Raw genomic sequence first — 22392 nt, forward strand, 5'->3', positions numbered from 1 at the left:
GCGGGAGCGGCGGGCACCCGCACGCCCTGGGGCTGGGGCCCGGCGCTCAGGACGGGCTGGGAGGTCCGCCGAAGGGGCCGCCGCCGCCGCAGACGCAGGAGGAGCCCGGCACCCCATCCTCCTCCCCGGAGGACAAGCTGCTGGCCAGCCCGCGGGCCATCAACAACCTGGTGCTGCAGGGCTGCTCGTCCATCGGGCTGCGGCTGGTGCTGGAGTACCTGTACACGGCCAACGTGACCCTCTCGCTGGACACGGTGGAGGAGGTGCTGTCGGTCAGCAAGATCCTGCACATCCCGCAGGTCACCAAGCTGTGCGTGCAGTTCCTCAACGACCAGATCTCGGTGCAGAACTACAAGCAGGTGTGCAAGATCGCCGCCCTGCACGGCCTGGAGGAGACCAAGAAGCTGGCCAACAAGTACCTGGTGGAGGACGTGCTGCTGCTCAACTTCGAGGAGATGCGCGCCCTCCTCGACTCGCTTCCCCCCCCCGTCGAGTCGGAGCTGGCGCTCTTCCAGATGTCCGTGCTCTGGCTGGAGCACGACCGGGAGACCCGCATGCAGTACGCCCCGGACCTGATGAAGCGCCTCCGCTTCGCCCTCATCCCGGCGCCGGAGCTGGTGGAGCGGGTCCAGTCGGTGGATTTCATGCGCACCGACCCCGTCTGCCAGAAGCTGCTGCTGGACGCCATGAACTACCACCTGATGCCCTTCAGGCAGCACTGCCGGCAGAGCCTGGCCAGCAGGTGAGAGGCGGCGGGGAGGGGGGGCTGCCCTCACGGGGAGCCCCGGCGGGCACAGACCCCGCGGGGCCGGGGCCGGGAGCGGCGCGGCGGCCGGAGTGGCTGGAGGGGGGCGGCGGCGGGGCCGAGCCGCCCGCCCCCTGCACCACCAAACTTTTCGTCCCCTCCCCTCGGCCCTCTGGCCGCCCGCTCGTTGGGAGTCTTGGTTTGGCGGTTTTTATTTTTATTTTAATTATTTTTTTTTTTCTTCTCCCACAATGTTACTCCGTAACAAGGGGTTACGTCTTTAAACTGTAATAGCCAAGTGCTAAATCTGTTATTTTCATAAATAACTGCATCATCTATGCACATGCTAATATTGCTGGTGGTGGGGTGATGTGCATGGAAACTTGTGACTTCATAGTCCTTACATCTATGACATGTCAGTTATTTTCATTTAATAAGGTAATGAATCATGATGTCAAAGATTGGCGATATGAGGTTGGTGTTAGGAGGTGAATGCACAGCACATAGTTTAACAAGGAGTAAACATATCCAAATTTATTTATCTTCGTTTAGAATATGTTTGTACATCTTCCACAGATGGAAAGACAATACCATCTTGTAGTGTTGGTATTAATACAGTTGCGTGGTAGCACAGAAATCAGACCAAACTTTGTATTACTCAGTTTATTATAAGCTTTGTAACTAATAGGTGCATATTACTAATTATTTGACAGCAGCAAGAAAGAAACTAGTACATTAAAAAATATTTTAGATAATACATTCTATTAGCATTAAATGCAGAGGATTCTTTATACTCTATGTAATGGGCACTCAGATGGTTTAACTTTGTAGATGGCGTGCCCTCTTTTATTATTTCTGGCTAGGTCACTCAGTGTTCTGTCATGCTTATCACCTTGTTGTCTAACTGATTCTCACTCTGAAATCAAAAACATCAAATACAACTATTTTGCAGCATAAAGTGTTTCTGAGATGCCACTGTTGTAAGCTGGTGCCTACCCTTTGCATTTCGACACTTGAAAGTGATGACTTTCAAAAATGCAAACCCCACAAACTCCTCAGGCAAGATTCTGCACACCACCGGGGGCAAGCTGATGCTCGTGTCCTGGTGGATTGCTGAGATACCAGCCGGCTTGGTTCAGTGAAGATACCTTTCCAGCTTCAGTGGTCCATGTCATTTGAAGGATATGTAGTGGTGTTCTGACCACTGAATGCTTACAAGTGTCATGGATGCTGCAAGAATCTGATACTGCTGGTGCTGGGGGCTGGCTTTCCCTGTAAGCGAGAGCATACACAAAGGGATTGCACTTTAGGTAGTCTTGGATGAGAGTCTAAGTTGCACTTAATGACTTACAGGAGACTCCAAATACCACAAATGCTACTTTTTGTATTTGTAATAGGTCTGCATGTCTGTGCAGGCAGTGGTATTTCAGAGACCTTTAAACACAGTGGGTGAAAACCTGCTGTCACCTTCCCAACTTTAATGTATGTCTAATGTATGTCTTGTGTGTCTGTGAGACTTATCTTGTAACTAGCCTCTCTTGATTGGGTTCTTTAGTGGCAGTGAATTGGATGCAAAACCATTCAGATTTATTTATAAGCAGGCATTAGAACATACTCCAAATGTTAAAGTGTTGGAGATGTTGAAATGCTTAGTAATGCAGAATGAAATTGTTATATTTTCATTTTTGGTCTTGGACGATATTCCTGGAAATGCATAAAGGTCACGAAGGCCCATCTTTGAATCTTAATCACTTTAAGATTTTGCCAGGCTGCCTAAGTGTACAAATGCCTTCTTAAACATGAAGGAAGAAGAAAAAAAAGAAATGTTCAAGACTACAGAGATTTCCAGATTTGCTCTCTCTGTTACTCATAGTTTCTCTAAAGTAGCAATTTTAACGGGTTGATGTCCATTCAGTAAAATTTTATTTTAAGGAAGAAAATCTGCAAAGAGTTCCTTAAGTTCCTAATTTGCAGAAGGAAATCTTAGAAGTAACTAACAGTGAAGTACATGTGCAAAAACATAAAAATTATTACACAGAAAAAGACTTCAAAACTCTGATTACTTTTTTCTGTGAGTAATGGTGACTTTGGTAATTTGGAATTTAATGAAAGGTCATTCGCCAAAGATTCACATGTCTTCAGAAAGAGATTAACTGTTCCTCCTGTGCAGTGTAATAGCTCCTGCACAGTACAGTAAGGGTTGGTGAGAAATGCAAGCAGCCCAGTGCCATAGCCACCTGCTTCCTGCATATTCAAGAAATGAAAATTGCACTCAGTGTTAGAATTTGCCAATAACTTTCCTGCATTTTTTTAAAATAACTTTTTTTTTTTTATTTTATTATTTTGTGTGTGTGTCTGTGTGTGACAAGCTACTTTTAAAAAAGCGCATATGTTACATATCCACCCTTTGGAGTACACTGGCATCAGGGCTACTTCCATTTCTTAATGGAATTGAATGTAACAGGAAGCTCAAAATATGCTGATTCTCCTCTGAAATATAACTATAAAGTTAATCCTGTGGTCAGGGCTGGAGGAAAGATATTTGGGCTCACAAGAGTCAGTCTGTGCTCTGTGAGCAAAGGTATTTATAATGTTTGTGCCACAAATGCAGATCCTGCAGTGCAAGTGGGGCTAGGAAGTACCTGAGTTGTCCTTTGTGCTGCAGTGAAAAGCACTGTTTACCTACAGAGAGAGTAGGGAGTTTCTTTTCATGAAATTTCCTAAGAGAAGGTAATGCTTCAATGTCTTGATGTATTTTTGTAAAATTAATTTTTAAGGTACAGCAATTAAATGATCAGGATTTTAAAAGTTGAGGAATTATGTTCCTGACTCGTGAGCCTTGCTGTGCACTCTGAGGTTTAGGACTTCACCACAGGGGATGGATATTTGGGCTTTGATTTGACATTTAATGAGGTGCTCAACTCCAAGGAAAGTTAGCAATACTGTTGGCTCAGTGATGCTCACCTCACCAGGGCCTCAGCATACAAGTTGCTGTTAAAGCCTCTGGAGACACAGTCAGTTTTGATGTCACTAGGAAAAATTGATTTCAACTTGGAGTGGGGTGAGTGACCCTGAACATTAGGCTTAAATTATGTTTGTATGTCCCTGAAAGAGACACGTAGCTTTGTGCTGTATCATCTTCTGTAGTTCTGGGAAGAAAATGCATTTAGAGGAAAGTTCATATTCCAGATATTTGTTTGACTCTTGGATCCTCACCAGAGTATTGAGTTGATTAAAATGTCTGTGCTTCACAGTGTAACATAATGTATTTTATATAACACATGGTATGTATTTTTAATTTTTTGAAAGTTTGGGGATAGAGCATTACCACCTGCAGCTCCTCTCACCAGCAAAGGGTGTCTGGGCTGGTCTGCCCCTCCCAGGATCTGCCAGCAGAGCAGCAAATACAGCTGTATACCTGAAGGCAGAGGGGACTGAGGGAAGTAAAACTGGGAGAGAGGGGGAAATGCAGAAAAATAAATGAGTTGAGATATCCCAGGGGAGAAATGGAATATAAGCAGCAGAAGCAGTGAAGTACAAATGAGGGAGGAGGTGAGAGAAGGATAGTTTTAAAGGCAGAAAAATGTAAGAATAGGATACCAGACAGGAAAGGAAACTAGCAAAATGAAAAGGACCTCGGAAGATAAAAAATGATAAGGAATTAAACAAAAGTGGGGACACTGATTCTTAAAAGAAACAGCATCTGTTGCCAATAGCTGAGTATTTCAGTTTCTGGAAAAGCTTTTTCAGGTCTGGGGGAGGAAAAATGGATGGAGATCAACCAATTGACATAAGATAGGTATAGTCCTAGGCAGAAAATACAGAATTAAAGAGCATAAGAAAAAAGAGGGAAATAAGGAGACAAAGAGATAAGAAGGCTAAGCCTGCCCGTGCTGTTTTATGGGTTCAGCAAAGTCCCAGCATGTACAGACCCATCTGGTTTTTTGTACTTTTGTTCTCTGGACTACTAGACCTTGGGGAGATTAGAAGTGCAAATTCTGGTCCTGCTAAAGCTGTTTGTAAAGGTGGTTTGGTTTACGATTTGTTTTTGGTTTTTTTTTTCATTTTAGTTAAGAGAGGGTGTCATCCAGACTGTTTGGTGTTAGGCGATATTAGTGAAAGTGATGGTGACGGGTGATGAAGATGATATGAATGAATGAAGTTTTCATTCAGTAGGAAGATGGTAACTCTTGATGGAGAAGGAAAATGTAAGGTGCTGAACAGCGTGAGACGGTGGCATTTATGTGGAAGACATATATGCCTGGTCTGTTTTACTTTCTACAGAGGAGATTAAAAATTTGAAGAAACCAGTTACATCCCTTGGCAATTAAATAATTTCCTTCTTGCATACACTATTTGTCTCCAAATCTCACAGACCGTAGTTCAATTTGACTTCTTTTTCTACTGAGATTTTTGTAGAATCTCGGCAGAGATTCCCATGTTTGGTGGTTGTAAAAAAAGTGTGTGATTTTTCATTGAAATGCACTCTGTGTTCTGGTTACAACCACCTACCTGTCCCTTTGTGATCATAACAGCAATATTTCGATTTTTAGCTAATATTCTTATTCATGATTAATTGCAAGTGAGAAATACTACAGATCCCGAATTTACATCCTGATAAGAAAATCGTATCTTAAAATGTATGTGAGTTATTAAGTTTTGCGTTACAGTGTGGATGAAGTGGATGTGAGCTTCTGGTTTATTTTAGTGAGCTTTGGATCAGTTTTTATGTGCTTGAATTAATATCAGGAAATTGTACATGTGCCAGGTCTCTCTCACCTGAGCTGCAGAAGGGAGACTGACACATTAGAGGCAGTGGGGTAGTGAACCACAGACCTGTAGTCAGTTTAATCCCAGTTAGTCTCACCTACTTTCCTTACTTGCCTCCCATGCATTCATTTGCCATTGGAGACAAACTCATGCTGAAGTGTGAGCAGAGACATGTGGAGTTTCCAAAAGGGTGGGGGCCTGGAGCTCACATTATGAACAGAGGAAACACCATTGTCCTGAAAGGACTGCTATGGGTCAGGAAATTCCTTGGGAGCCTTTTTAAAGGCCCATATGTCCTAGCTGGTAAAATCCTTGAGAACTGCAGAGACATAGGTGATAGCCATTTGTTTGGCTCAGTTATAATATTTGCTCAGAGACACATAACTTATGAGGAGCATTTAATGGCCTTTTTTTATGGACAACCATCTTTCCAACAGCTGCAGGTGCAGAAGGGCTGCCAGGCATCTTGTGCGTGTACTTGCCCTGCCAGTCAGTTTTGCAGTCGGAGGCACTGCTTGGAATAGTGTCCTTTGGGAACTGGCAGTCCCTCCTGATTTATGTCCTTGGATGATAGGGCTCTTCTCTAGATCCAATCTACTGAACTTTACCCCATATATCCTCTCTCTGGGATCCTCTTACCCCGACTTCTGAGTGCTGCTCCCACCAGGCTCCTGACTTCACACACACACTAATCCCCACTGCTCCAGGCCTCTGTGCTTGGGTCTTTGGAGGGTGCTGCAGTTTGCTGAACTTTGCTTCTCCTTGGCTTTGTCACCCTGTCTTTTCAGCACTTGAAGCAGCTTCAAATACCTGCATCTGCATCTCCAAACTCTTTTTCTGAGGGGAAATCTTTTACTGGATTTCAGAACAGCTTGTTCAAGGGGGAAAATTAAACTATGTTTAAGAGCAAGTAATCTTACTAAACCACTCAAAGTGATGAGAAAGTGCTTATGAAAATGGGAACTTTTTCCTTAAATGCTGGAGCAAAAATGCCTCTTTCCACCACCTGTGACAGTCTACATAGCAGCTTTACAAGTCATGCAGGTCCCTAAAAGCAGAGCTGTCTGTCATGAGTTCCAGCGCTGTTCTTGCCCATCCTTTGGTAACACAATCCATCTCTGTCCTGTTGGGAAGTACGTAGGTCGCGAGTAGTGTGGAGCCTTCTAGACAACGAAGTCCCATTTCAGACAAAATCCTCCTGGAATGATTTATGCTTAGGGTGTACCTTTTACAAATGGAGTGCCATAGGATCATGGTGAGCATCAGACATGTATGTCTTTGCTACTGGTCTGAGACTTTTCTTTTCGCTCTCTGCCTGATGTGTGTTCCCCTTCACGTGGAGAGAAGAGATAGAAAAGAGAGGGTCTTAGAGGGCATGTTGTGGCCTGCGATCTCTATAGTCTTTATAGCAGAAGAATATGGAGGTTCTGAGTATGTAACTGCTGAGCAGTAAATGGAACAGAGCTGTGCTGGTGTAATTGTTTGGATTTGTACTTGAAGAGAAAGCACAGGGAGCCTTGGAGGCAAGGGGAGTGAAGAGAGTTAACGTAGAGCACAAAATCAACAGAAAGTAGTTTGCCAGGAAAAAGCTTTGGTTCTGTTAAACTCATGTTATGAAAAAAATCTATATAATCTGTAAAAACACTGTTTCATCTTTTCAAACAACTCCTGTGTTTTTAGAATCCAAGACATTTTCTAAATTAGAGCAAGGTTTGTTATTATCCTTTGCTCAGCATGGCCTGAAAAGATGGAGCAGGGAATAGGAATCCTAAAAGAAGCGCTTGAGCTGGACTCCCCTGCTCTGTAAACATCTCTCATGTTGGTTTTGTTGAAACAGATTCTGTTTGGTATTACATGTTTACCAAAGGACCTTCTAAAGAAATTGAAGACCATGGAAAGTTGAAAACTATTGGTAGATACTTCCTGGCAACATTTTTCATATTTGCTGCTTCCCTGAAATTTTCTTTAAAGACTGTCATGCCTAGTACTTAGTAGTCAACACTTGCTGTATTCTTGGAAAGCAGACAATGAACTGAGCAAATATTGTCAGCTGCCAAGTTCAATGGAAGCAGACGGTTTGCAGTGAAGCTGGAAGTAAATAGAAGTTGGTGCCACAGTTGGTTCTTCCTGCATTCCCCAACTGATGCCTTCTTTCAGTAAAAAAAAACAAAAACAAAAAACAACCCAAACAAACCAGCAGAAAAGGTAACAAGTCACACCTTGAGCGAGCTGGCAGCAAGGTGTGTTTCTTTCCTTTGGCTTCCTAAGGAAAAGGAGCCTCAGCTAGAGAGAACACAGCCTCTGATGCAGAGACCTTCTGCTGACATGGGCATCAGACACAGAATCAAACAAAAAAGGACTTTCTTGACTTTCCACAGTCTGAAAATCAAAAAATAAGAGCTGGTTGAAATTTCCTGGGGGAAAAAAATTGAAAAGATGATTAGATGATTTGATCACTTTGAAGCATTCTGTAAGGCATTTCCATTTTACAACCTCTGTCAGAAAAATAAAAGCAAACAAAAAAAAAAAAAAATGGAACCAGCCAACAAACCAAACACAAAAAAAGGCCAAACGAAGTGAGGAAGGGAAAGCAATTTGCAAAAGCACTTATTTTTTACTTTCTGTTTGTTTGTTTGTTTTTTTTGGTATTTTGTTGTTTGTTTGGTTTTTTTTTTTAATATTCATCATAAAGGAAATTACTTGATAGTTTTTCAGAACTTCTGTCAGTGTAGAAAATCTGTTGTTTGAATAATTTTACTGATAAGATTCATGACACAGGAGGGTTTGTGTCTCATTCACCAATTTGGTTTGGTAGTAACATTCCTTTGAATTCACCTCCCTTACAATGCTCCAGATACTCTGTGTGTGGCTAGTAAGGATATCTTTAGCATCTGGTAGTGCAGGAAGGCAAAGAAGAGAAAGACACCCCTCTGTGTTCTTCCCAAAGGAGCACTGGATAGGTGTCACTCTTCCAGGATAATTACCACTGCTAATCTACCTATTACATCAGAGGCTTTTACCCCAAAAAGGAAGGGACATGGACTTTAAAAAAATCTTCCAGCTAAAAGCTGGAAGCTAACTCTTAAATATTAACTTAGAGATCAACAGTAGTGGGATTGATTTCATTAAGAAAAATGGGGTTTTCAGAGCTTCAAACAGATTCTAAGTTGTTTTAATACAGGGGATGGAAAACTTCCTGACAACTTTGTAAAGGAACTTTAACTTGTAAGGTAACTTTGTAACAGTTAAGTGTGGCCTGCCAGATAAAATATTCACTTACCCTAGGACTTATGCTTTTAGAAGGAAAAGGAATGCCTATTGTTAAAGCAAACCTTAACTAAATCTTTTCTGTGCCCTTTTTTTTTTTTAGAGTATTGGACAATTTTTTTAAGAAAAACCTTCTAGTAGATTCAGAGGAGAAAGCCAACAATCAATGTCTGCAGCAAATCATTCTCAGCTTAGTATTTGTCTTCCTAAACTTCATTTTGTCAGTGGTCAGCAACATGTATTAAACTAGTGTCATCTTCAGTGAACATTACTGTGAGCTCTGCTGCAATAAAATCCGGTACCTGGGGCCTTCTGCAGAGCATGCCTATGTGGAGAATGAAAAGATGAAACCCAAAATCTTCATTATAAGACTGGTTTTTACTATTTCCAGAAAGCTTTTTCATATTCTTTCTGGTATGCCTGGGGCAATAGGTGAAAATTAGAAGAGGCAAAAAAATCCATTCATAAAGCAACTTCCATGCATTCAGCAGATTTTTGAATATTCTTTGAACTGAACAACTAAACAATTTATTGGTAATAATTTGCAAGGGACTTCATCATGCTTTACATTTTGACAAAATCAGGATATTCTTAATGTCTGTACTTTATCCATAAGGAGAAAGACATGCAGGATTTGGTCTGTTTACTGTGAGAACTCAGGTCCTTACCCTAGCAGTGCTGTAGAGTTAGGAAGAGATTCTGGATGCCTATTCACCTATAGGTTATGATGTTTGTTAATTCATTTTATGTGATAACTAAACCTCATAAAATTCCTTTGTCCAAAATAAATTTTACATTGTACCTTATGGCTTTCATTGAGTTCATCGTTAAACTCCCGGATAATTAGATTTCCTCTCTATTAAACATGTGTTACTAATCATGGCTATCTTTGCAGTCAACTATGGAAGCCAAAATCCATTGAAATAAGCAGTTTTCGTATGACACTTTTGTTGCACTGAAATGCCCATCTAGGAGCTGGGAAGTTAATTGTTGAAGATCACATCCCATGTTCTCAATGGCAAAACATTTTTTTCCAGTCATGGGCAAATGGATGCTTGCAACATTTGTTCAGTTTTGTAGACTGCAGCTTGGTTGTCAACTACTTTTTTGTTGAACACAGCACCCCTTCAGCTGCCTTTTGAGAAGAGAATGGTTGCTAAAGACCATCCTGGTTTCTGAAGATGAAATTAAGTTTTTGGTGCTAACAAACAAAAGGTGTGCAACTGAAATGTCGATTGAGATAGTATGTACGTCTCTTTCTGTTACCTAGAGGTTGGTATCTAAACCTCTCTGAAATCATTTGTTTCTGCTGCAGGTTAGTATAACCCCCTTTTCTGACATTCTTGCTTCTTATTTTGACAGTATCACTGTCAGACTCCAGTTTCTCAAATCCTTTGATGTAATGAGGTGTGACAATGTAAGTAAAACCCACCACACGTTCACCCTCCCTTGCTGGGTCTGTGCTGGTCTTACGGCTGGTTTTGCTAGTGCTCGAGTTCAGTGGGCAAACACCTGGAGTTCAGTTTGGCTCTGCTGCGTCTAAGGTCAGCACTGAAGCAAGAGAAAGGATGCCATCATATCTGTCAAGTCCCTGCTCTGAAGAGCTACCTGGCTCTCTCCATACTCAAAGCCATGGTGATAGCCTATATGGAAAGATAATTAATGATCCAAACTTCTGGGTTTACTACCGCCCTGATTTAAGAGAAGGGTATAGTTGAATGCTTTTTTTCTTTTTTTCCTTCTTTTTTTTCTCATTGATGACCATGATCACTTATATGCCTTAAGATGCATTTTTCTTTCTGATGTGTAACACTACACTGGATGCATTAAGAACAGGATTGCCACTTCATGGTTGTGTTCTTTCCTTTTTTTTTACTTTGCTTTCCCTAACAGAGGACAGAGCCTTAGTGCATTGTTTAAAAACTGGAAGAGTCTGGAGCAAACATGTTGTTGAGGCTTGTTTTCTTGCCAGCTTTTGTAGAATGAACTTCTACTAATTGCCCAGATAAGGAAAACCCACCAGTACAAGATTGATGGATATGTTAATAAAGAAAAACAATGTACAAGAAGAGTATTTCCCATTCATGCATTTTCTATTAACATGAGGCCATCAAGGTTGCAAAAGAGTAGGAGTGGTTGTCAGGAGTGTTGAGATCTCTTACAGCCTTTTCTACTGATTTCTTCTAACTCTATAAACTCTCTTGGGCTCAGCCTCTTGCCATTAATATGCATTGTTAGTTTAGACCATGGACTGGTGATCTGAGTCTTAGAGCTGATGGGCATCTGCTGCTACCTTTGAAGTGAGTAGGATTTAGTTATGTTGATGGGTATCTCTGAAAATGAAGCCACTTCTGTGAGTACTCAAATTCCTGGGTTTGTGTGCCTGAGGGAAACTATACAAGTTTGAAAATGTTGACTTTGAAATATACTTTGGTTTCCAGCCTTGTAAGTTGACAAAATAAATTTCACACCACATGAGGTACTCAGGAACTTAATTAAGGTGAATTAAGTGTTTTAAAATCTTAGCCGAACAGAAACTGCAATGTGTGTGCAGAATAATAAGAACACGTGCATGTTCATCAGTGAGATCTAAAGATTTGGAGTCTAGGTCTAAGTAATGCTTTCAAGATAACATGTGGATAAATCTATCTCTACTTTTTTGCCATGACATCAGCCTGCCTGTCCACAGTTTAGCCTTCCCTGACCAAGACCCACTAATGTTAACAGAACACAAAGTGATCACAGAATCCTGACTGGGGGCACTGTGAACCACAGCATGTAACTGAATAGTAAATTAGACTATAAAATAAGGACTGTGGGAAAAAAGTGTGTCAGATACAGTATTATCCAAATAGCAAACATGTAATAAAACAAGAAAGGAGGAAGCTTTATCTTGCTCAGTGTATTATACGTATTTTTAAATCTTGTCTTTATCATAGTGTTTCACTGAATTACATTTTTATTAATATTTGGAAAAGTCTTCTGCATAAAAGCAGTGGTCATTTACAAGTTTTTCGTATTTTAGAATGCATTGTAAGATTCTTAACAGCACTGCTTAGTGCAATATGAAACATAAATATGACATAATAAAGAAAATCTTTTTTCAAAACCTAAATTGTAGCATTTCACATTAAAACTTAAAAGCCAGATTTGGCTCCAAGGAAACATATCAGTTTAAAGCCTGCAGGTCTTTAGCCACTGTATTATCTTTACCTGGTTCATTGGAAGAGCTCTCAATGCAGATGGATTAGATATTTTGAGTATAACTACCCATCTCTTCTTTGCCATGTGAAATTGCCCTGTGCTTTCGGTAGAGACTTTGCTGACTATTAAGTTCTTACTAAACTTTTACTAAAAGTCTCTGTTCTTGCTACTTCCCATTTGAAACATACTAAAAAAATTAATAGTTTATAAGCATACCAATATAGCAGTACTGCTCCTTCTCAAGAAACAGTAGCTTCTCAGACTGTTTAGCTGAAAAAGTAATGTTAAGGACAGTTGCAACTGCCAAAGTCTGGAAACTCAGAGTTATATCTGACATTTCATTCTTCACCTTAACTATTGAGCCTTGGCCATTCATTGGATTTTCACAGTGCTTTGGAGTTAGAAGGGAGTTTTACAGATGAAAGATGAAAATCAAAATAAACTCCTTTATCAAGTAAACCTTGCAAGGGCATTCTGAATTTTACAATGCACAGGGAGTTGATTGTGATATAACATACAACACAGGAGGGTTGGAATAAACAATTTATTCTCTATCGTTAGGGATGGCCATGCATAACTGACTTATGGCTCTGGTTTGCTCTGCCACTTGTTACATGTGCAGTCATCCCTAACTCATACCAAAAACAGTTTATCATACTCCCATGTTGCATAGTTTTTATCAAATGTTCTCTCATTAAAAACTTTACTGGGGAGACTGAACGTTAAAAGACGCTGGCAGTGCTTTAGTAAGCTTTCCTCAGAGCTTGGTCTCACTATGGAATCTGTGCTGACAGTGATCATGAGATGGTTCCTGATATCCTACACAGCCACAGTCTGCTGGGCAGGTAACAGTCCTCATTTGACAGCACATAGCAGGTGCAGTGCAGGCATCAAAGGCTGGCTTGTCAGAAAGACTGAGGCACTGCAGGGGTTCTCCCCAGTCTGGGAGAGAATCAAAGGGTAGGACAGCATGAGACAGTGTCACTTCCCCCATGGTTTAACTCCTGCTCCTGCACTGAGGGTTTTATTTCATCCACTGTCAATTCATGACCTTCTCTGAACCCTAAATCTGTTTAAAAAAATACAAATAAGGCCATATGCCAGATAGTTTCCTGGCCATCCTTGTCATAGATGTATCTGTAGTCTATAATTGCCTTTGGGACAGCCATTTGACAAATTTTATTCTGGAGCATTGTGTAGATCAATCCCTCAGCTGTGTGTTCCCTTCCTGAAGGATGTTCCTTGTGGTTGGTGCATGTCTGCAGCACAATCTAGTTCATTTTGCCCATTCTTCTCAAAAAATGCAGTCCTGCTACAAATGCAAATCATACAGATTGTAAATCACCAACACACATTCTAGGTAGCAGCTGGAGTGAAGCCATGAGTGTGCCTCAGTTGTAAAGCTCCCACTGCTGGAGTGCACTGCTGAGGTTGGAGCTCCTGGATGGTGCTTTGACCCCGCCAAGAGCATCTCTGGTGTTAGGCTTTGGTTTGTGGTGCTCTGTGCCTTTCTTTGCCGGGGTGTTTGCTGCAGACTGACACACAGAGTGCTACCCGGGTGTTGTCATGCCTGGAAAAATGGTGTTTGACAAGGGTGTGTTCTGTCAAATGCAAGGTCCCGCTGCAGAGTCATTCATATGGATGGATGTGTTCCAGGCTATGTCACCTTCCTACCTAACAGGAACATTTTGAGCCTAGACCTTTATTTCAGTGTTATCTCACCCAAGCTAAGTATAACCGGTGGGAGTTCAATTATATGCAAAGTGACTATTAAAGCATCCAGGGCTCATCTGGGGGTCTGGGCCTCCCCTCCAGTTTTCACTTACAATTGTGTTAAATCCCTTAATGCTGCAGAGAAATTGTACGTTCATCAGGTGGGGCATTGGAGGCCAGGGTGCAGATAACCACTTTTACTGCAGATGAGACATTGCAGTCCTGTTCTTAAGAACTGCCAGGCAGATTGGGAATCACGGTCACGGTTAATAGCAGCGAATTGCCAGCTCTTGATGGGTGGGTAGTCACTCCTTTCAGTGGTTGCCCCCTGGGGGAGAAGGTAGAAAAACAGAGGGAGGGAATTAGAGTGACTTTGCACAGTTGAGCAGGTTCATGCCGCTGGATCAGTGGCAAGCATTGGCAGGGCTCCACTCTGGGGAGGCTCACAACAACATCACAGTCTCATTTTTACCAATTGGTGTTGCTATAGCCAGTGGTGCACAGGGGGAGAGCGAAGACGAGGGGGAGAGCCGGGGGGGAGAATGAAAGCAAGAGTCTGGACTAAATTAAACAAACAAAAGTGCTTGTAAGTAGCATTTAACCCATAACCATTAGCCCAGTGCTGCTAATTGTACTAAACTATATATCTGAAGTTCAGTGTGTGATTAAAGAGTTGGCTCACAAACTCTCTGCATAACCTTAATTTTTTCAAGGTTCTTTGAGTGTAGAATGGCTTATAATAATGATTTTGACTAATACGATTTTTGACATGCAACTTTAATGCTTAACCTTAGTACAACTCCAGAGCATTTCATGTGTATTCAGCTGTAAAGAGTGATGATTTAAAGGGATAATATAAGAAAAAGGTCGTTCTAGAATGAACCTCTAACAAATTGCATAAAGGAAGCTTATTATTCCACGAGTAGAGAGATATGCAGCTTTTCTGATCATTTTTCTGCTTGGTTCAAGAAATTGTTGAGACATGATTGGGAAAAGAAACACAAAAAAATGAAATAGGAAACTGCAAGCAGTGAACATTCTTTTGATGGTTATGATTTTGTTGCCACTAAAAATACTCCTCAGTAATGCGGTTGTTCATCTTTCCTCTTGTTTTGGGTGAAGAATTCGTTCCAATAAGAAAATGCTGTTATTGGTTGGAGGATTGCCTCCCGGACCTGACCGGCTACCCAGCAATTTGGTTCAGTATTATGATGATGAAAAGAAGACGTGGAAAATACTGACAAGTAAGTGGTTTATTTTTGTACAGTTGTCTTGATGAATTTAAAAACATGGTTAATCAAATTAGACTCTTTATTGATTTGTTTCTCTTCAGAGATTTGTTTATGTATCACAAGGGGCTTCACAATGGAGCAATAAATTGAGATTGCAGAAGATGCTAATTTTATAATAGGATAGGCCTAAATTAACATTGGCTTAAAATCATTCCAGTAAGTTTTTTTTTTTAAGTAAACTTGTAAGTCTTTCAAGCTGCAACATGAACCCATGCATATTTATGTATATATGAATAAAATCTGGTTTAGAAAAAAAAAAGGCAGTTTTTTCAATACATTTTTTTCAAGAGTCAGATCCCTGGTAAGGCACAGTACTAGAGCACACCTTTGATTCTCTTTTGCATTTTCATTTCCTTCTTCCAGCTTTATCTGTTGTCCACAATCATTAAAGAAAGGTTTCCTCTGTACTACCCTGCGTCCATTGCTGACAGAAGCATTGGTGGAATATATCAGCTACAATAAACAGTGCATGGAGGCTGCTATCTCAAAATTCTTTCCCACCTTCTTTTAATAGTGGATTGGTTTTAGAGTAAGTATTTTGCCTCGAGCATCGAGATTTGGAACTTACTGTTATGTTGGTTGTGATTCCCAGTCTGACTTGGTCATGGAATCAAATCATAGCTTCTTGAGTGCAGCAGGCTGTGTGTGCATTAGTCCCCTTGTGGCTAAACTGGCTGCATTGGTCAATAAAACTAAATTTTAACTGTCAAAATTGCCCAAAGCAGTATAGATAAAATAATAAATGAGCAATTTTGATCCATAAATCAAAACCATACTTCTAAAACTGGACAACTGGTAAAACCTGGATTTCCTATTAGACCTGCTTTTTTTTTTCCCCCCCCCCAGTAAAATACATTTTACAGAATTTTGTTCTTCTCCCTTATACAAAACCCTATAGTGGCATACATCCACATTAATATTACATGCACAGGTTACGATGAAAAAAATTTTAAAATTGCTATGATGCAGGACTTGAAATAATGCCCTTGCAGATTGATTTTTTTTCCCATGGAAGATTTAGGAGCCTTTCACAAAGTGGTGTCACGTAAAGACTGTTTAGGTATAGATGACCTGGACTAATAGTTGTGGGTGTTGCGTAGGAATGACAATTACAAAAGGTTATATGAAGTGTACATTATAAAAGTTTACAGCACCTGTGCAAGGGAATATATAATGCTTCACATTTTTCAGAATAATGAGTTACGATACTCGCCTCTGTACACTACTTCTAAGAAAATTCTGAAGATGGTAAGTCAGTGAAAAATCAATGATACTGCCTAAGGCAGAACTGTCCATGTGTTTTTTTCATTTGCTCTTTCTAATCCAGTGGCTCAACAGGAGAGGCAGGAGAAATGGATCTCTTGCTTCAAGATCTGAACTCTCAACTGAATTAAAGTAAAAAGCATTTTTCTGAATCCTAACTAGCTGTAGATTGTCAGAATTTGTAAGAATGGAATTTACTCAGCTCTTGGTTATTTACATTGCCTTGCAGTCTCCAAGACTGTGGGAAACTACTCAGAGGCAGGATACCTTAATGCTCTGGTTAAATGTCCATCTCTAGTGTTGGAGAAACACTGTCTATGGTGGTGTTGAGAGATGTTTCAGAATAATTTTATGTAGAGAATGTAGTCTTTCCTGTGTTGCCTTTAGAAACAGGGAAGAAAAGTTCCCCTTCCATTATGTCAGTGCACGAAACATTCTATGCTGCGGTTAAAAACACAAGGCATCTGTTGCAGCCCTGGCCAGCTCAGGTTCAAGCGCTTGCTGCTCAGCACTGGAAGTCCTGAAGGTCCCAGGATCTGTCTCAGTGCTGGCTGAGACAACAGCTGTCAAATACACAGCCCTCTCTTGACATGAGTAATCCTGTTCTTGCAAATCCTGCCAGAAAAGGATGCCCTCTTGGCCTGGGCTAAAGTTTGAAGAACACAAAGGAGAATGCCTGTCTCTTCACACTGAAAAAGGCAAAATGTTAGCAGGCATTATTTCTTAGAAAATATTTTACTACTCACAAAATGTTAACAATAACTATTAAAAAAAACCAAAAAACCAAACAAAAACAGGTGAAATAAGAGTTTCAAGTATCCCCTTGTTTTTCTATCTTAAGAGAGAATGGAAGATAAGTCCAAGTAGATCTTCAGTCCTTTTTTGTGAAACATTGAAGAACTACAGCATAGGAGTGCAGGGACTTGAAGAACTGTGACTGAAAAGTCTCAGGAAGACTGCACAAGCCTACAACATAGTGGTAGTTCAGTGCAGCTATGGTGTGGTATCAACATACTATGACATTTAGGGGGGATGAATTTAAGGACATAGTTCTATCTTTATTTGTCATGTACTTTTTTGAAATTTAGTAAGGAGTTTTCTTTCTTTATTCTTTTATCTCTCTCTCAATCCACTGTTGTCTTATCAGAGATATTCAATCAGCAGCAAAGGCAGAAGATTTTTTTTCTGGTTTTTTTTTTTCCCACTTATTTAGATAGTGCTTTCAGTCCTGATGTTGTGGTTCATTCTCAATTTGTCAGTGCAGATGAGGGGCTTGCTCATGAGGTTCTGTGATGGGAAGAATTTCAGTTCCTGTAGTCTGGTATTTCAAAATGTTCTATTTTATTATCGCCTTAGGTGTATTTGATTTCCTTCTGTTACAAAGTTTCTTCTTTAACCTTCTGGCCGTCAATAGGCTCCCCCACACACTAACAAAATGCCACATTCTGCACTTAGGGGCTTACTGATCCAATGTAAGTGTGCACAGAAATTCCCCCTCCCTTCCTCCAAACCCATTTACGTTCCTTGTTTTCTGCTCTCTGTTCCAGTGGCATTTGGGGATGGGGATGGTGGGAAAGGAGCGAACACTCAATCCTGGCTGCAGTGGCAGGGCCATCGAGGAGGAGATAGATGAGAGGAGCCTGAATCTCTGCTTGTCACTCTCCGCTGAGAGGAGCCCCAGCAGGGTTTACAGACGCATTTGAGAGGGACCTGCTTGTCTGTTTCCTTTTTCCTTCTCAGCACGGAGAGTGTCTCACTTCTCAGCACTCAGTTACTTAGGGCTCTGTGTCCTGCCTTGTGTGATGCATAAGGAACAGGAGAAGATCAACCATCAGGAACTACTGACTCCATGGCACTGCAGTTGGAGCTGCGAGGATGGGTGCAGGTGGAACAGCACGAGCTGTCGAGTATGACAGCTCAGCAGAGGAGCAATCTCATTTTGTTCCCTAGACAAGACTAGATCTATTGGCAGGGGATCCTGCCCACCTCTCTCTGCCTGGATAGCCAAAGCACCAAATGCATCAGTACTAATGGGAGTAATTCGAAAGGTATCAGGAAAACAACTTGCCTTGTTCATAGACCCAGGAGAGGAGGGGAAGCATGCACCCATTTCCAATTTTTTAATGTCATCATCTATAGGCAAGAATGCTATGGCTCAGGGGATCGGTAGATTTTTCACAGTCTAGTATTACTGTGTATTTTTCCTATCTGGTATTTCTCAGAGAGTTATTGTTTATGTGTTGACAACATAGAAGCAGAATAAAGAGGGAAAAAAAAGGAGTAAGTAAGTGGCATTTTACAAACATTTTTTACCACCATTTTTAATTTTTCTTGATATGGGCACAATCCTAATCTGAGATTATAAATAATATTGTGCACATCATAATGTGCACATTGGTGTTTAATTTGAAATACTTATTGCACAATTGTGCCTGAGCAAAGTCGAGGCTTTTGTAGACTTTATGGCAAAGTACAGCAAATATCTTCACTGCCATTTCTTTTCAGGCTTGCCTATGTGTACACAAACACCAGTTCACTTTTTAACTGGGTACTACATAGGTCATGGAGCAGCAACAGGCTACCATTGCCCAGTGACAGAAATGGAGCAGCTGATGGGTGTGTGACAGTCCTCAGTAACAGCAGAAGTTCTGCTCTGTTAATGGGTTTTCATTATTCCATGATATTTTGTAGTCTTCATAAATACTTACTGGATATGGGGCAGTGGTGAGGGGGGGGTCTCTGTCACCACCTCATGCCTCACTGCTCAAAACCAGCCACTGCTGCTTGGGTTTTAATTACCAGTTAAGGTCCTGCCAGGAGTCTGTGTTTAATTCTAGAACTCCTTTGGTTGGTTGTTTTCACTGCAACGTTTAAGATTAATTAAACTTTAAGGAAGTGAAACAATGTTTTGTTTGTTAGAATTATTCCATAATAATTGCAAAATCCAGAGCCTATAAAGATTTTTTTGTGTTCAGAATTGCATAGCTTCCCCAAAAACCCTACTGCTAAGGCAATGATGTATTACTTTCACTTTCATTATATGTTTTTAATCAGAGCGTGACTTCACACTAGACAAAGCGATGCTTTATGCATGGTCTCCCTTGTTTTTTGCTAAAATCTTTTGACATGATTAATTTTACTTTAATGCTTTTGTCTTGTTGTAATGGTAAGGATGATGGGTATAAACCAGGGCAAAAAAATACATGCATTTATGTCATAATGCTTTTAAGCATTTAAAAATATATTAAATGAAAGAAAAAAGTATCAGAAGAGAATGATCTAACTGGAATTAAATTTCTTGCTATGTGAACAGAGAATTCAAGAAATAAATAAAAATGATGCAGTCATTGTTTTAGGTGAGGTTTTTTGTGTGGTTTTTTTTTCCTATAGCAATTTATCCATCTGTCTGATTAGAAGCGATGACTAGAAGAGAAATTGTGTCTTACAGGTTTCTAGATATACAGCGATTCCCTGCTTCAGTCTAAAATTCCCTTTTCTTTGAAGCACAAAAGGTAAAATGTTGGAAGCATTACTGAACTCTTATATGGCGTGTTCTATCCATGTGAAGCTGCAGCTGCAGCAGACGCTCTTTTCATATCAGTACTTTGCTTTTCAATAAGATGTTAGTTGTAACATTGCTTAACCTCCCTAGTTCACCACATCAGCTGGGTGAACCACAGAGAGAATTCAGTGAATATCACAATAATGGCAAATACACCTATGGGCCATAATGCATTCATGCTTAGGGATTGCACTAGGTTTGGATTTTAATCCAGCATAAAAACCAGCATCATTGTCCACTGAGAACTGTCTCATTTTTTTTTGGTAAAGATAGGGAAATGTCCAGAAAGTTGCCAGACTGAGAATTTAGTCAGGATGGCCATCATCTCTTTTCAGGTTTCTTCTTCTCCCGGTTATCCCTTAGTCTTTTTTTCTGTTTGTCTTGGCCTTCCTGCCCTTTGCTAGATGTATTTAAGTCAGCTGTGTTTGGTCAATGTGTAAAGACCAACACTGAAGCAGGCACTTTGATTTCCTTCTCAGTCCCTCTCCTTCCTGCCAGCAGCAATCACACAGTGTTAAAGAGTTGTCATCTTCATCTGATTCCCTGACCATAACGAGGAGCCAGAAACCTTTCCATCCTTGATGCTCTGATAAAGGCAGTCCACCTTTTCCTTCCTTCCCCAGGTTGGCTGTGCTTTCATTTTTACATGAAGCAGTCCCCTGCAGGTAGTCTGGTCTGAGTACAATGTATGTTATTTCTGTCATTTTGACTTTTTAAGTTTCCCTTGAATATGTTCTGTGACAGTGCAGCAGTTCTCCATCTTCAGTAACAATATTTTTGCATGTCAGCCAACATTTAGCCATCCTCATGGTTCTCGAAACCCTTTGAACATCATTATTTATGTACTTTATCCAAAGGGAAGTCAAGTAAAAGGAAGAATCATTTACTTCAATGTCAGAATCAGAGAACCCAAGTCACTCCAGTCCCCAGTCTGCATTGTTTCTGCAGGAATAGGTTATATTTCTTTCTTCCATGTTTACTTTGGCAGTTCTGTGGTGCTCGGTTGTATCAGCCTTTCCTATACTGGATGATACTTTGTCTTTCCCGAGCATATTAATAACAAAACTCATGTTCCTCTTTTTCTGAAATGTCTTTGGAGTCTGAGAACTTCTCAATCCTTCATGCGTTGGAGTGTTTTATCCAATTTTCTATTTTCCAGGTTGGCTACTTATAAGACAAACAGTATGATTATAGCTCACATCAAAGGTTCTTGGAAGAAATTTTCAAAGGCTGAAGTGTCAGCTTGAGTACAAGTAGATGCCTAGCACACGTTGTGCCTTTGGAAATGTGGTATCTTTCAAGTAAATACATTCATCCTCTGTAAAGCTTTTACTTTTTTGAAGAATGATAGTGTATTAGAAGCAAAGGCTTCCTCCTTCAATTTACCCCAAAACAATTAGCAACTGAATAAAGAAGTGATGTTTGCAAAAAATGTATGGAATCAGATGGACAAGTTGTCTTGATAAATGCTTTTTCTAATTTCTTCCTCCCACTCCTTTTTTTTTTTTTTTGTACTTGTGAGAATAGTGCACACTTTTGTTAGTCAAAAAATGTGTCTTGATGAGCACTTCTTGGCAGCCCTGATAAATTTCATCTCTGTTACTCCATTTATCCAGCAGTTGGGGATGCTGCAGCTTCTGCTTCAGTGCTGTGTCAAGGATGGTTTCAGCACCGCATTGAAAAGCTTGAGCAAGCATTAGCATATTGCTAAGCCAGTAGTCTTTATATTACCCACTAGACAGGTTTAATAAATGTGGTAGATGTATGTAGAAGTTGTACATGTACACATATGCACATGCTTCTATGTATCTTCCTTAAAGAAACACATGGATTGCACTGAAAGCTAATTTTGAACATAAATTCCATCTGTATTTTTCATCCTTACACTTAGACCCTTTTGAAAGGTTCAGAAGCAGGAAAACACAGTCACAAAGGAAGAAAGATTCACACACAGAAAACTTGGCTCTTTGGTATGACTATCCAGCTTTAAGCCTGGATTTAGGAGATTAATTCAAGGTGGTCATACACACTGCCAATAAGCCACAGGTTTTACACCTACAGGGAAGTAAGAATATAGAAGTGGGAAACAGAAATACAGTGAGGAGTATTTTTTTACATGTGACATAGCAGAGGTTAACCACAACTCCCATTCTGAGGATGATGCGTGGGAGTTCAACTGTGCAAGTGCCATTAATGGCGCACGCCTGCGTATCGAAGAGCAAGACAGAAATCTGAGAATGAGTAAAATGTAGCGGGTGAAAATGTAACAGGTTCTCACAATGATTGCTTTATTTATGTGTTAAATATTATTTTCTTCTGCACTGCCATTTGAGATAACTTTCAAGAAATGTCAGCCCTCTTTGTGCACATTTTTGTTTTTGATTACAATGTTGTCAGCTTCTCTGTTCACACAAGTGTTATTTGATTATTTCTTCTTTTCCCTGTGCCTTACTCATAAAAGTGGTGTGTTGAAAATTCTGAACAGCTTTCTATTCCTGTGCTCCCAGTCCCTACGCGTCTTGCTGTGGTGTATCTTTGAAACAACTCTTTTCACTGCATTCAGTATGTTCATGCTG

General features: G+C 40.6%; 1 protein-coding gene across 2 annotated transcripts in view; it reads left to right on the plus strand.

Moving 5' to 3' along the window:
* The window catches only part of KLHL14 (kelch like family member 14), a 59728-nt gene that overhangs the window by 1326 nt on the left and 36010 nt on the right, over nucleotides 1-22392 (plus strand). For both annotated transcript variants that reach the window (XR_015774482.1, XM_088066409.1), the window contains 2 exons: nucleotides 1-742; nucleotides 14822-14943. The exon at nucleotides 1-742 is cut by the window's left edge. Coding sequence is in view for 1 of the 2 variants with exons in the window: in XM_088066409.1 (XP_087922535.1) it covers nucleotides 1-742; nucleotides 14822-14943 (864 nt within the window). In the remaining variant the exon portion in view is untranslated. The remainder of the gene's footprint in view (nucleotides 743-14821; nucleotides 14944-22392) is intronic.

This window comes from Pseudopodoces humilis, chromosome 1, assembly GCF_049639895.1.
Source record: "Pseudopodoces humilis isolate 2021_Gansu_Grassland_sample_001 chromosome 1, ASM4963989v1, whole genome shotgun sequence".
Taxonomy (NCBI): domain Eukaryota; kingdom Metazoa; phylum Chordata; class Aves; order Passeriformes; family Paridae; genus Pseudopodoces; species Pseudopodoces humilis.